This window comes from Haematobia irritans, chromosome 5 (genome assembly GCF_050003625.1).
Source record: "Haematobia irritans isolate KBUSLIRL chromosome 5, ASM5000362v1, whole genome shotgun sequence".
NCBI classification, from domain to species: Eukaryota; Metazoa; Arthropoda; class Insecta; order Diptera; family Muscidae; genus Haematobia; species Haematobia irritans.
The window spans coordinates 69,268,921-69,284,720 of NC_134401.1; the positions used below are offsets into that span (position 1 = coordinate 69,268,921).

At 34.0% G+C, this 15,800-nt stretch overlaps 1 protein-coding gene and 1 long non-coding RNA gene across 2 annotated transcripts in view; both read right to left on the minus strand.

Annotated features, from left to right (window-relative positions):
- The window catches only part of LOC142239786 (activator of 90 kDa heat shock protein ATPase homolog 2), a 71,465-nt gene that overhangs the window by 16,969 nt on the left and 38,696 nt on the right, over positions 1–15,800 (minus strand). Inside the window, exon 2 of the mRNA XM_075311554.1 lies at positions 11,559–12,171. Coding sequence (XP_075167669.1) covers positions 11,559–12,171 — 613 coding nt within the window. The remainder of the gene's footprint in view (positions 1–11,558; positions 12,172–15,800) is intronic.
- Positions 1,443–4,566, minus strand: LOC142238191 (uncharacterized). The gene is made up of 3 exons (XR_012722675.1): positions 2,205–4,566; positions 2,034–2,140; positions 1,443–1,971 (listed from the first exon to the last, which is right to left on the minus strand). It is a non-coding gene; the product is annotated as an uncharacterized LOC142238191 (long non-coding RNA).

The following is a 15,800-nucleotide window of genomic DNA, read 5'->3' on the forward strand; positions in this document are numbered from 1 at the left end:
AAGTCAGGAATATGGTGGATATTAGCTTCACCCCTTCTATGCAAATCTTTATAGCCTTCAGATGTAAAATGAGTATAATTCAAATCCACGAAACCCCCGCTGTCCTTCCCTAACTCTGTGTCCTTCCCTAACTCAGTGTATGTAAAAAGGCTGCGAAAAATCATGGCTATGTAAACGGGGGCAGAGCTCAAAATCGACTTTAAATTCTCAAAGGATTTTTGTGCCTCAACAAATCTGATCTAATAATCTTTCTGTACCACCCCCACATGCCTAAAACCCGTCTGACTTATTTAACAGACCTCGGTGTCGGAATGTCAGTAATGGCGGAAACTTTACCCGTGACCGTTCGAATAACCCCATTCCCCACAACATTGCCTAGATATCGGATTTCTGCCGCACAAAATTTACTTTTCTGCACGATTATTGTTAAACCAGAGTTTCTCAAGCACTTAGCCACTTCCACCAAAACTGTAATATGTCGCTCAAAAGATGAAGATACCACAAGAAGATCATCCAGATAGACAAACACCTCGGACCTGAGATCAGCTGTATCACCCGGTGTATGAGTCTGCACATGGCAAAGAGTTCAATTTCCTGCTGCCCAAGCAAAGTCTATAATAATCCCTAAGTCTCTCTTGAAAAGGGGCCAAAGGATTAGGTCCAAAACAAAGCCTAGGTTCCACATCATCCTCCGAATTCAAACTAAAATAATCAGGATTGGCTGACAGTCGTTCATTTCCGGTTTGGTTAATGTCCTGCCTGGGTGAAAAATTGACACCTTCGGTTAAAGATTCATCAAATTCGGTTAACGTCTCGTCACGTTCTACTTCAATTCCTTGGCAGTCCGTGTTTGACCGTTTCAAGTAGCACCCTTGGGTGCCGTCGATAGAAAGTTTGTTGAATTCGAAGAATTACCTTTCTTACAGTTTGGCTTCTAGGTGTGGCGATCCACACCCATAACAAAATATCGTACGTTCGGATAAACAATCCTGATAACGATGTCCGGCCTCCTGGCAATTCCAACAAATCAAATTAACTTCAGATATTTCCTCATCAGGTATAAATGGCTGATCCTCGCAATATAGATTTCCGATAATCGTTTCTGACTCTGTCCAATTTTATTACTACCCAATAAACACAAACGTTTGAAAAATGCTAAATTTCAACAATTTTTCAAAGGATTAGGGTAATATTCAAGTTGAGAAATTGTTGAGAAAATCGCGTTCTCAACAAAAAACAGACATTACCCTCAACAGTGAAATTCAACACATTAGCAATAATATCTCAAGTGTTATCCTCAAATTGAAATGCATCGCTACTCAATAATTTGTCAAACAATTTTCGGTGCGAGTCAAATTCAAAATTAACATCGTTGCAAATACTTTTCAACCTAAATTTGTATGAATGATATCCCCACTTTAAATTGAAAGTCAAAGCCAAAATTCTATGCATTTTGTATAATTTATTCATTTTTATCAAAATAAAATATATAATAATACACTACACTACATAATACACTACAATACCAATTGATAAATAATAATCTTATGAAACATATCAACAAATAAGAACAAAAAAAAAAACAAACAACAAAACTTTAAATATCTTAAACATTATTAGTAAACACTTTTGCATTGATAATTCGATTTCCTTCCTTTTGGTGTCATAAAACAGCATTAAAATTTATTAACCTGCGGGCAATTTGAAATTAGGAACGTACTGGACCCCGTGTTAGAATTGATTTCACAAAATATCCATTTTAAACTGATAATAGCATATGAATTAAACTGACGATGTGATGCACATTTTCATCCAGAAGTTGTTGATTTCAACAATTTGTTGTTTATAACAATTTTAATTGGTTGCACTTGTAATGTTTCTGGAAACTTTTTCTTGTCGATAAGCCACTCATTTTTCATTGGTCAGCTTCTTAATGTTTGCAAGAATGTAGCATCCAAAGATTTTAGTTTTCTGCAAAGAGATTTAAATTTAGTGACTTTAAAGTGTTGATTAAATTTTTCATATTGACGTACCAAATATTATAAACTATTTGAAGCAGTTCCAGTTAATTGTCCACCATTTTTTCATCGGTCAGCTTTTTAATGTTTTCAAGAACGTAGCATCTAAAGATTTTAGTTTTCTGCAAAGAGATATACATTTAGTGACTTCCTTAAAGTTTTATTTCATTTTTTATTTTCACTTACCTATTTTTATAAACTATTTGGTTATTTGTCTAAAATTTTCCATTTTTTTAATTTCTTGTAAGACCACGAACTTCGTTGCACAAATAAGTATTGAAAACCACATGGTTTTTTCGTTGCATTTTAGGGTAGTGTTTTGTCAAAGTTTTCTCATATTATCTTCAACACCTTTTCAAAGATTTCGTCAACATTTTAGCAAATTGTAAGTAATTCGCAAACAATTTGAAGATGTATTGAAGATGAGCTATTTCAAGTCAAGTTGAATTTATGTTGAAAATTATATTTACCCTCAAACTGAAAAGTTGTTGCATTTGAAAAACGCTCATCCTGTGTTTATTGGGTATTTTATTATTATTTGGATGCAAATGTAATCAATAACACACACATTTTCCAAAAAGTAATTGTAACAGAAAATAACCAAAGAATTCCATAACATAGGTCAGTATTAGACCGAAATCCAAACCCCTGAATTCACTAAACAACAAAATCCCATGGATAACTGCTTCTATTCAAATGCACCACTGCCTTTAACGAATTACAAATTCCAACGAAATCGAGCTATGCCGGAGAAAAGATCCAAAAGTTGTATAGGAAAGAAAAGGAAACAATTTTAAAATAGAGTTAAATAATGAAAATTGGAGCTGGGCTATAAACCAACATATCAAAAAAGGCATATGGACGTTCCAGATAAAATAAAATTGACCTTTCTCGCTGTTTCGCATAGGGAACTAGCGCTAAATCCAGGAGAGTAAAAAAACACACTGCCCGAACGAACGAAACGGGCGACTCAGAAGACTTTCGTGTTAAATTGAGGAAGGTGACAACCAAACTGATCCATAACTCAAACAGCATAAATGTTGCACTGCAATTGATTGTTATTTTAACTAACAAGAATATTTAAAAACTAGTTGCCAATTATTTAATGACTCAAAGTCGGTTGTATTCGGAAAGAAAAATTACCTAAAAGACATTCAAACAATATCTGGAAACCTTGTTCATGCTTGGATTTTCTGTAGAATTTTGATAAGAATTGCTGCAAATAAGTTTCTATACCTGCAGTGGACTTCTTTTGTCGTACAGGCAAACAGACGTTCCAGATAAAATAAAATTGACCTTTCTCGCTGTTTCGCATAGGGAACTAGCGCTAAATCCAGGAGAGTAAAAAAACACACTGCCCGAACGAACGAAACGGGCGACTCAGAAGACTTTCGTGTTAAATTGAGGAAGGTGACAACCAAACTGATCCATAACTCAAACAGCATAAATGTTGCACTGCAATTGATTGTTATTTTAACTAACAAGAATATTTAAAAACTAGTTGCCAATTATTTAATGACTCAAAGTCGGTTGTATTCGGAATGAAAAATTACCTAAAAGACATTCAAACAATATCTAGAAACCTTGTTCATGCTTGGATTTTCTGTAGAATTTTGATAAGAATTGCTGCAAATAAGTTTCTATACCTGCAGTGGACTTCTTTTGTCGTACAGGCAAACAGAGGTACATATATGCCTGCAGACATACATCCATGCATGAACATTGTCGCCGGTAACTGGTAAGCATTTCGTTTTGCCTTTAACATTCTACAAACTCAATCTGCCACGATTTGAAGGAAAACACACCGAAAATTAAGGCTATGTCCTATTGATTATTTTTAATGTAGATTTTCCCACCAATACAACGTCATTTTAACATCCTGTTCGGAAACAGGTCATTGAACTCTGTTCATTTTGTTTTGTGTTTTGAATTATTTTTACTTAACATACGATTTTTGAATTTAACATGTTAAATCAATCTAGCACATATATGTGAGCGCATATACTGTTGTTATATGAACTTAACTTGCTTTAGCAGTGATTTATTTTAAATTTTGGTTACATTACTTTACATTCTTATTACTTGTTTTTTTTTTTTTTTTTGTATTTAAGCCCTTTTAGTATAGATATAATTGTAGCATGATTTTTGTATCTGAAATAAAGAATTTAAGTGTAAATTATGGTAGTTAATTTATTTCTGGTTGTAACTTTGAATAAAGCTATGAAATCGATAGCTATGTGCTAAGTACAATTTCAATGTTTGATTTCTAAATGCACCAGAGTAGGTTAGGTTAGGTTAAAGTGGCAGCCCGATGGACTATTCAGTGATACCACATTAACTAAAAGTACCTATTACAAATGGGCACTTCTAGTTTTAACCGCTGAACCTTCTCGATTATTTTCTTCTGTTGAACCAACCAGATTGTTCCAAAAACATTAGCAGGTGGGTATTAAGTTCGAGTTTAGCCGCTAAAATCGTGATTTTTCACGATTACTTTTCTTTAAAATCCATTTTAAGAAATATAAACTTTGTGAAAATTTGCTTTGGCATATCCCTCATCACGTTATAATGGAATCTGCAACAAATATGTATAAATTTGTCTTTTTTTACTGATTTAGTTTTCACTTTAGTGAAAAAATCACGATTTTAGCATCTAAACTCGAACTTACTACTCACCTTTAGGTATGAAAACGGCTTTTGTTTCCCTCCACTTTCCTGGAATATATGCTAAGTTTATAGATCCTATATATATCGCCGACAACCAGGGGATATGTCAGCCACCGCTTGTAACTCCGCCGGAGTAGCGTTCAGGGGGGAACGGTAATGGTTTGAAGTTATCAGGATTGATCGGTGGATACGGGGTGACATGGTTGGGTGGGCGAATGCGTTTCAGGGCATAACATCTTCTTCCTGAACTTTAGGATTTAAAGGAAACCACCTTTCGTGTTATTAGTGTGCACGCTTATTGAACAATGTAGTTTTATAGTAGCACTTTTCGAGCTTGACTTTGGCAAGACCCCACACCCTCCGACGAGCAATAACGCCGATAAGGAAAATAAGCGTGCCTTAGCCATGAAGTCTGCTCCAGAAATGCCAACATTTGGTTTAAAGGGTTTTGAAATTTTTATTTGGACCGTTGTATTTTGGGGCCCGAGCGTGGTAGAATAGATTTTCGTAAATTTTATTTTATCTGGAACGTCTTTTTTGATATGTTGGTCCAATTTTCATTATTTCTCTCTCTTTTATAATTGTTTCCTTTTCTTACCTAACATATACAACTTCTGGATCTTTTTTCCGGCATATGTTCGAATCGAAAATCTATGGGTCAAAGAATCGCGACATTTAAGAGCTAGCCATCATAAATTATTATTATTATTATTATTCATTTACTTATTGTTTCACATACAACAAGATTTACAATCTTTTAATTTTCAAAATATTTTGGGTCAAACGTTTCAGACAAGCGTTAGAATGCATTACAAATCATAAAAACTTTATAAAAAGTATTTATTTGGCCAAATATTTTTAATTCACATCCAAAAGACTGATACCCCAATTCTGAATAACAAATCCCTGGGAATTTTTGTCCTATTCCCTGTTCCCCTATTCTAAACGAACCCTCCCCGGGGAATTTTTCTCTTTTCCCTTATTCTAAACCATCTTCAAAAATGTGAAATTTTTCCCTTGGGGAAAAATTGGTATTACAAATAACAATTTGACATTTTTTGGGAATAATTCCCCCAAAAAAATCAAGGGAGTTGCAACTAAAATGCATAATTTCTCTATAATTTCAGGTCAAAATTCACAAATCAAAAGCAAAAAAATAAAAGAGTAGTGCCATGCCATGAATGCCATGCATTGAACTACCGAGTCCTCATCTCTTGGTCACAGATCTGTACATACTTTAAAAATTATTTTATCTTTAGAAAATAAAGGCTTTATAATTAATATAGGTGCTTGTTCCTTCATACATCTAACTACCGAGTCCTCATCTCATGGTCACAGATCTGTACCTAATTTAAAAATGCTTTTAAATTTGAAGGAACAAGCACATGCGTCCCGTCAACACATCCAATTACGCTAGGAATTACATGCTTGACGTAAAAAGCTAATGATTTTTTTTTCTTCTTCCGTTTTGATGAAATTTACCACTTTGGACATAGGTGTTCTTCAAATATGTTTAAGACTTCTTTAAGAACTTTGCTTAGGCTACTTTGTAGCTACTTCACTACTTCCGGATACAAAAAGAGCATTTTCACTACTTTTTTGGCGGCGCTTGTTTTGCTGCCCAGCAAAAAAGTAGTTTGGATCCCCAATCTGTAATCCGGAAGTAGTGTAAACTTCGATCATCTCCAATTAATTTTACATGGGGTTGACATAGGACGGATAGGACGAAATATTCCATTTTTGGACCCTTTACATTGCTTTAGAAGTTGTGCCTTGGAAATTCATTTGGATGAAGAAATTTAAAAACATTTTTTTTTTCAATTTCACTTCTTATTTTTATCAGTATTTTTAGTTACACTTCTATTTTCTTATCTAATTTTTACTAATTGAAAAACTTCTTCGCTTCCGCCGGGGGTTGAACGTGAGTCTGTTGGCACCATAACAGAATGCCTTAGCACACTGAGCCACAAACGCCATTGAACACGAAGCATCAAAACGTCTATTCAAAAGTTTCTAACATGAACCTAATATGACACTACGGCATGACATTCTACTTCCTGAGATATTCTTTATTATTATGAATAAAAAATAAAGAACGCTGGTTCAAATCTAACCAAAAATATTTTTTTTTAACAGTTTTTATTTATTGTATGTGATTTGACAAGTTTCTATAGCATTTGTCCACAAATTGGGAGTAAATCTGACAAGAGCATTAGCGTAGCTAGACAATTTTTCTAGGGGGGGCTATAGCCCTCCTAGCTAAAACTTTATAGACTGAACTTATAGGTTCAACTAATGTTTTATTTCATAAAATTGAATAAAAAATAGACATCAAAATAACTCGACAATCAATTTATAATAAAGCAACTAAAAGTACCCTACGGGAAATTGGTGCAAATTGCCACTGACGGACCTATCACAGAACTGATACCTGTGCTCCAGTTAGTTGCAATTTTCACATTTAGTGAAATAAAATTATCAGAATAACCTTTTGTTCGACATATTTCAAAAGTTTTTTTTTCATTTCGGATTCGATTAGGAGCCCAAATTGAAAGAGATTTCTAAGGGTTTGTCCGAGACTGGTTCCTGAGGACCTGTTTATGGGTTGCTCCTGCTAAATTGTCCCAGGACGTGTCCTTTGGGATGAGTCCAAGACGCGTCCTAAAATGTAAGTTTACTCCGTCAATGACAAACCCATGTTAAAGTGGACGGTCCCTTCCATACGTTTTGATCAGAACTGGGACTGGTCCATACACACCAGGGACTAGTCCTGTACCAGTTCTGTGGTTGATCCATTTCCCGTAGGGTAGTTCCACACTTTTCCCAGCAAAAAATTGGGAGTTGTTCTAAAGGCACAACTTTAAAAGCACTTCCAAAAATGTCCTCACAAAGAAGTTAACTATTTTAACTACACAGGAAGTTTTTTAGTTCATTTTTTTATATTTTAATGCGTAATTTTTTTGTTTTATTTTTTCAAATAGTTTAAAAAAGAGTAAGAATAAATAAAATGGTACAAATTATTCAAATTTTGTCACATAAATGCTAATCCATTATATAAAAATCGATAATATTTGAAAAAAACGTTTCAAACAAGCGTTAGAATGCATTAAACATCATAAAAAAGTGTAAAAATTATTTATTTGGGAAAATATTCAGATCACACCTTAAGAAGTGATGCAAATTCATTGCAACGGTTGTTGAATCGGCGGACATTCGTTCTATGACAAGTTCATATTACATTCATCCCTTCTCCGCCAATTTTGTACCACTTCAGACCCAAGAAGAACATTTTCACTTCTTTTTTGGCGACGCTTTTTTGCAGCTTTATTAAGATATTAATTTATGAAAGAATATTTTTAATATCAATTACTATTTTTTATTCAACTAAATCATAAGTTCAAGATCAGACTTCTACCACAACCCAAGTAATTCGATTGTGCATGAAAGTCTTTAGTGAAACTTTGTGCGTTGTACGAGTATATACTTGTTTAATTTTTATAAAAATGTAAAATCGTAAATAGGTTTTCAAATTCTGGGGGGGGGGCTAAAATTTTTCTGGGGGGGTCTAAGCCCCCTCCCCAGAGGCCTTCCTACGCTTATGGACAAGAGTACAACAAGCATTAAGTAAAAATCACAAATAGATTAACAATAAATTTAAATTTAAACGTAGAATACAAAAATACATAAAAAACTGGAACAAAAGTAGAGCATCAATAATTAACTAATTTTGAAAATAGCTTTTTCGAATTTATATGCATTGTCAATGCTTAATTTGGTCATAAACTGATCGCCATATGCCTTCACGTCCTATTTTTTGAATAATTTGATAAAATTACCGGCAATAAGCATAATCAACATAATAAAAAGCAAAATATCGATGATTTTAAAGTTGGGGTATCACAAAAACGAATTTCGGAAGAGCACAATGTGCAAAAACCAACTGCGTCTCGAGTTATAAACAGTGGACTACGCCAAAAGAAGATCATATAATCAAAAGAACTATGCAACAATTCAATCAAAAAAGATCATCTAAAGAAGTCGAAAATTAAATTCAAATTGGGTATATTAACTATAACGATCAGATGTAGAACATTAGAAGTTGGAGTGCAATTATACAAAAATGTCAAAAATCACTTATTTCAAAGAAAACTAGGTTAGCGCCCCTTCTATTTTCACAAAAATACCTTAAATGGCCTCCGGAGCAGTGGATATGTGCTATATTTTCCTACGACTCAAAATTTAACTTGCATGGATCGGATGGTAGAAACTTAGTACGAAGGCTGCAAGGAAAGCCTTAATCCAAGAAATACAAAAAGTTACGTCAATCATGGTGGGGCCAATATTATGGTCTGGGGGTATTTTTCTCGACAAGTTATTGGCCCGATTTATAGCGTCGAGGGTATTAACAGGTTGGCTGATAAGTCCCCGGTCTAACAAAGAAAAACACATTTTTTGTCAAAATTCGTTTTTATTATTCAACATAGTTCCCTTCAAGAGCGATACAACGATTATAACGACCTTCCAATTTTTTGATACCATTTTGGTAGTACTGCTTCGGTTTTGCCTCAAAATAGGCCTCAGTTTTGGCGATCACCTCTTCATTGCGGCCAAATTTTTTTCCTGCGAGCATCCTTTTGAGGTCTGAGAACAAAAAAAATCGCTGGGGGCCAGATCTGGAGAATAGGTGGGTTGGGAAGCAATTCGAAGCCCAATTCATGAATTTTTGCTCTCGTTCTCAATGACTTGTGGCACGGTGCTTTGTCTTGGTGGAACAACACTTTTTTCTTCTTCATATGGGGCCGATTTGCCGCGATTCCGACCGTCAAACGCTCCAATAACGCTATATAATAGTCACTGTTGATGGTTTCTCCCTTCTCCAGATAATCGATAAAAATTATTCCATGCGCATCCCAAAAACAGAGGCCATTACTTTCCACGCTTCGGAGACGGTTCATCGGTCGCTGTCCACTCAGCCGACTGTCGATTGGACCCAGGAGTGTAGTGATGGAGCCATGTTTCATCCATTGTCACATATCGACGGAAAAACTCGGGTGTATTACGAGTTAACAGCTGCAAACACCGCTCAGAATCATCAACACGTTGTTGTTTTTTATGTATTTTTGTGTTTCTACGTTTAAATTTAAATTTATTGTTAATCTATTTGTGATTTTTTATTTAATGTACTTTATGTTTGTTATAATCTTGTCAGATTTACTCCCAATTTGTGGACAAATGCTATAGAAACTTGTCGAATCACATATTGTGATTATAAGATTTCTTGTTGTATGTGATACAATAAATAAAAAATGTTAAAAAAAATATTTTTGGTTAGATTTGAACCAGTGTTCTTTATTTTTTATTCATAATAATAAAGAATATCTCAGGAAGTAGAATGTCATGCCGTAGTGTCATATTAGGTTCATGTCAGAAACTTTTGAATAGACGTTTTGATGCTTCGTGTTCAATGGCGTTTGTGGCTGAGTGTGCTAAGGCATTCTGTTACGGTGCCAACAGACCCACGTTCAACCCCCGGCGGAAGCGAAGAAGTTTTTCAATTAGTAAAAATTAGATAAGAAAATAGAAGTGTAACTAAAAATACTGATAAAAATAAGAAGTGAAATTGGAAAAAAAATTGTTTTTAAATTTCTTCATCCAAATGAATTTCCAAGGCACAACTTCTAAAGCAATGCAAAGGGTCCAAAAATGGAGTACTTCCGTCCATGTAAAATTCATTGTAGATGATAGAAGTTTGCACTATTTCCGGATCACAGATTGGGGATCCAAACTACTTTTTTGCTGGGCAGCAAAACAAGCGCCGCCAAAAAAGTAGTGAAAATGCTCTTTTTGTATCCGGAAGTAGTGAAGTAGCTACAAAGTAGCCTAAGCAAAGTTCTTAAAGAAGTCTTAAACATATTTGAAGAACACTCCAATCAAAACGGAAGAAAAAAATTCATTAGCTTTTTACGTCAAGCATGTAATTCCTAGCGTAATTGGATGTGTTGACGGGACGCATGTCCGCATTATTGCTCCTTTAAGGAACAAGCACCTATATTAATTGTTTGGCCTTTATTTTCAAATTTAAAAGAACTTTTAAATTAGGTACAGATCTGTGACCATGAGATGAAGACTCGGTAGTTAGATGTATGAAGGAACAAGCACCTATATTAATTGTAAAGCCTTTATTTTCTAACGATAAAATAATTTTTAAAATATGTACAGATCTGTGGCCATGAGATGAGGACTCGGTAGTTGAATGCATGGCATTCATGGCATGGTACTACTCTTTTATTTTTTTGTTTTTGACTTGTGAATTTTGACCTGAAATTATAGAGAAATTATGCATTTTAGTTGCAACTCCCTTGATTTTTTTGGGGGAATTATTCCCAAAAAATGTCAAATTGGTATTTGTAATACAAATTTCCCCAAGGGAAAAATTTCACATTTTCAAAATAGGGTTAGAATAAGGGAAAAGAGAAAAATTCCCCGGGGAAGGTTCGTTTAGAATAGGGGAACAGGGAATAGGGAAAAAATTCTCAGGGAGTTGTTGTTCAGAATTGGGGTATCAGTGTTTTGGATGTGAATTAAAATTATTTTGCCCAATAAATACTTTTTATAAACTTTTTATGATTTGTAATGCATTCTAACGCTTGTCTGGAACGTTTGAACCAAAATATTTTGAAAATTAAAAGATTGTAAATCTTGTTGTATGTGAAACAATAAGTAAATAATAATAATAATAATTTATGATGGCTAGCTCTTAAATGTCGTGATTCTTTGACCCATAAATTTTCGATTCGAGCATAGTTTAGAAAAAATATGCTATACAAGGACATATAAACTTTTATTCCTTCACCACTTAATGTTAATACTTACTCTCCACCTCGGATTGCTTCTACTTTTGCTGGTGTTCTAGTGAATGATGTTACCATATCGGGTTTTGTGAGTACATTGTAAAGATCGTTTGCAGTGCATTGGAATTCCTCTTCTATACAAAGGGTACGAACATCTAATTTACACCCCAGAGATGTGGGAGCCACAACTTTCGAATTCGAATCGTATTTGCAATTGTTACTAACTTTGGTATTTGTCTTTACGATTGGAGTTGCTGGCGTTTCGCTGTTCTTGTTGGGCAAAATTAAATTTTTTGAATATTCTTCCTTAAGTTCCTTGATATAAATACCCAACAATTGTCTTATTTTTTCACGACCATAGTTGTACATAAACAGTTTTAAGGCCTCCGAAAAATCATTAGATTCATCAATCGTGATGGTTACTTCCAAATCGCATAATTCGTTCTCTTCGGAAAGGTTGGGGATATTAATTTTTCCTTTATGGATAATATTAGGTTTGCTTAAAAACACGCCGCTCCAATGAAGAGTCAACTCCCACTCATAGAAAAATATCAATTTTCCTTTTCTATTATTGGCAGTTGCCTCGCCATTACATTTGTCAAGAGATTCAATTGTACATTCAATGTTGTCCCCCGCTGAAATAAATAATTAAATAATTTACTTGTCTATATAGATGATTTAAAATGAAGAATAAGTACTAATCGGAAGATGAGAAACCGGTTATAAGTATTTTTGATACTCACTATAATATAAACCCAATGAACACGAAGCACATACTTTAAAATGCTGTAAACTCTATAAAAATAAGCAAAATGCTAAATTTTCTTTTTTATTTAGAATCTTAATTAACACAAGACTTACTTATTTCTGCTATCCGAATTCTAGTCTTCGTTCGCATACAAAACGAAAAACAGCTGATTTTGGTTTCTCTAAGGGGTATCTAAACGAAAATCGAATCGAAAGTCAATGCGAACGAAGACGTAACGTAACATCTAAAATTGGGTTTCTCTAACTCGATTCGTTCGCATTTTGTCGAACTGAAATGTCAAAACCACTCACTTGGTAAAGACCTTTCGTTTTGTGGAAAAAGGCATTCGTAAATAAGGAAAAACTTAATAATTGATAAATTTGTTAAAGCTTTTAATGCAAATATGTGATAAAAGTGATTTATATCGATCTATTTTTTCTTTATAACTGCCATAGAGACCGTTGAAGTGAAAGTCTAAAACGAACAAACACATAAATTTCGAATGAAACACTCATTAAAAGGAGAACCGAACTGTAATTATTGGAGAAATATGGAAATACAAATCCTTATCTCTCTACGCGGGCTGATTTGTTAAAAAATTATTGAGGTAAACCAAATATAAGAAGCGGGAAAAGTTTGCCAAATGAACAGCGATGCCAGATTGAATTTTATGGAAAATAATTTTTAAAATGTATGGGCCTTTTTCAGGAAATTGAAAAAATTGAGATCTGGTAATGCTAGCATTTGACAGTAACGTAAGCCTTGCGAACGAACTAAAGGAAGTTAGAGAAACCCAAATCTGGACGAAAGTGAGTGACTACCGTTCGTTCGCAATTGCTTTCGTTCGGATATCAGAAATAGACTGTTAGACTCGAAACAAAGTTTTTCAATACTACAACATCAGTTTGAAGAATAATGCAGAAGAATGAAAAAGTCAATGTATCCACTTTTGCACGATTTAATGTTTTTACTCTGGTAACACTGCAAAATGAGTCAAAAGCATGTGGATTATATACCGTTATTTGAGTTGTGGTGCGATCAGATAAGTTTTTGCCAAAGTCTGACAGTTTTAGTGAACACTTGTTGATTTTCCCCCAAAAATATACAAATAGTGAAGAATGCGAAAAATATCGGTTGCCACGGAAAATCAAATTATCGAAATGACAAAAATAGGAAAATAGCAAGAACTTTTGGAATTTGCTACCGGACGGTGCTTTAAATGCGAAAGTTTTGTGCTAATTAAGATACTAAATAAAAGAGCAAAGTTCCTTTTTTTGTATTGCTTCAATTTTTACAGGCGAAGGGACTCCTCACCAAGGGCACAACAATCGAAAACGAACACTGTGATTTGCACAAGCGAAAAGGTGACAAGCAGCGTTGCCAATTTAGTTTTTTTCCCGCTAGATTTGGCTTTTTTTGAAGGCTTTTTTTTTAGCGGGAAAAATGCATTTAGCTTTTAGCTTTTTTTCTGGCTTTATTTTCATGACTCTTTTAGCTATTTTTGGCTTTTTTTTATTTTCGACATGTTCCTATTGAAATATGGATAAAACTTCGTTTTTATCTAAGCCTTGCTGCCAAAATAAGGTTTTCCACATATTTCAAAGCTCAATTGAAACATTAGTAATTATTCCTGCCGTTATGCGTGCATTTTGGCAGCAAATACACCTTGATGCAAATTTTTTTCCTCGTATTCATAAAAGTTATCGTAAACTTTAAATCTACTATTACCATACAAATTCCTTATATATACTGCAGTAAATTATTAGGAATATTAGCATTTGACTCGTTTATACGTTTTATGTTATTTTAATATTCTAAAGTTATTATGATATTACTAAATTAAAATAGTAGATGTGAATTGCTTTGTACACCGGAAAGATATTGTCGTGAGGCCAAAGATTTCATGTCCTTAAAATACGAACGCGAATTTTGGTTATAATAGCATTTGTGAATTTCTCTTATATAAACTGTTTTCCTTGTCCAAAACCGATTGTTACATGATTATGAACCCGTATCTTGTATACCATCACCAGTCATGTGCCATCTCTGATATTACTATGAGTTACCCATAATTAGTGATTACTTTTATAATAGATCATAGTTACGAATAAGTATCACTAGTACAATATATGTATGTATGTATTGTTAAGCTGCACAATAAAGTATACACTTGTAGAGTTAACATCGTCTCGTCTTCTCTTTTACCAAATATAACATGGTGTCAGAAGTGTGTGAAGTCTAATTAAAAAATATCTTTTTACAAATAAAAGACGCAAAGGCAAATAAAAAGTGACCTCAAAAATGACTGAGGGTGAAGTTAAGCCTGCAAATTTTTCATCATCCTTACCAAAGTTGTTTGTGTCATCCAATTTGGACAACAACAATGCAGCTGATTGGAAAAAATGGTGGCAGCAATTTGAAATATACATGCTGGCTACACAGTTAGAAAAGGAACCAGACAAAAGAAAAATAGCCATTATGTTACATTCAATGGGTGGCAAAGGTCTTGAAATCTTTAATTCCTTTAATTTAAACATGGAAAATGCAACAGTGTCTGCAGTCAAAGCTAAATTCGATGCCTATTTTGAGCCAAGCAAAAACCTCACAATGATACGGTACACATTTTTCTCAAGAAAACAAAAATCCAATGAAAGTTTGAATGATTTTGTCACTGATCTGGAAAATCTAAGTACAAATTGTGAATTTGGAGATCTTCGACAATCTTTGGTTAGAGATATTTTCATAGCCAACATGAATTCTAATATGTCTCATATACGTCAGCGTCTTTTACAAGAAACAGATCCGCCATTGCAAAAAACCATCGAAATTGCAAAAACCGTTATAATGGCACAGCAAAATGCAGAAACCATCATGAAAGGAGAAAGCGCAACAGCAGTGACTGAGAATGTAATGCAAATCAATCGTCAAGGTAAATACCGTGAAAGGAGTCAAAGCAGAATTAACAAGAACGTTAGCAGTGATTCTCAGCAGCAGCAGTATCATCTTAAAAAGCAGCATTATCAGCAGAAGCAGCAAAGTCAAAGTACGATGTCGTCAAACAATAACTCCTGTGGTAGATGCGGTCAGATTTAGATTTAGATGTCTGGCAGCGAATGCAAGGTGCAGAGTATGTAATTCATTTGGTCATTATGCAAAATTTTGTTTTAAGAACAGAAATGTAAGACAGTTAGAGTCAGAGGTTAGTACATATGATAATTGTGATCAAGAAAATTTTTTCATTGGAAGTCTGACTCAAACTGAACCCTTTTCTAAGGATTCATGGCAAATAATAGTCAATGTAAATAATGTTGATATAAATTGCATACTAGACACAGGTGCAGATACTAATGTAATGTCTTTAGAAACATACAAAAAATTAAATATAAAAAAAGAATTGTGTCAGTCAAATGTTGGATTGTCAGGCTTTGGAGGTAGAAGTATACCAGTCATAGGGCAGTGCAAAATGTTATGTAAAATTAATAACAAATCAGAGGAAATTTCTTTTATTATTACGAA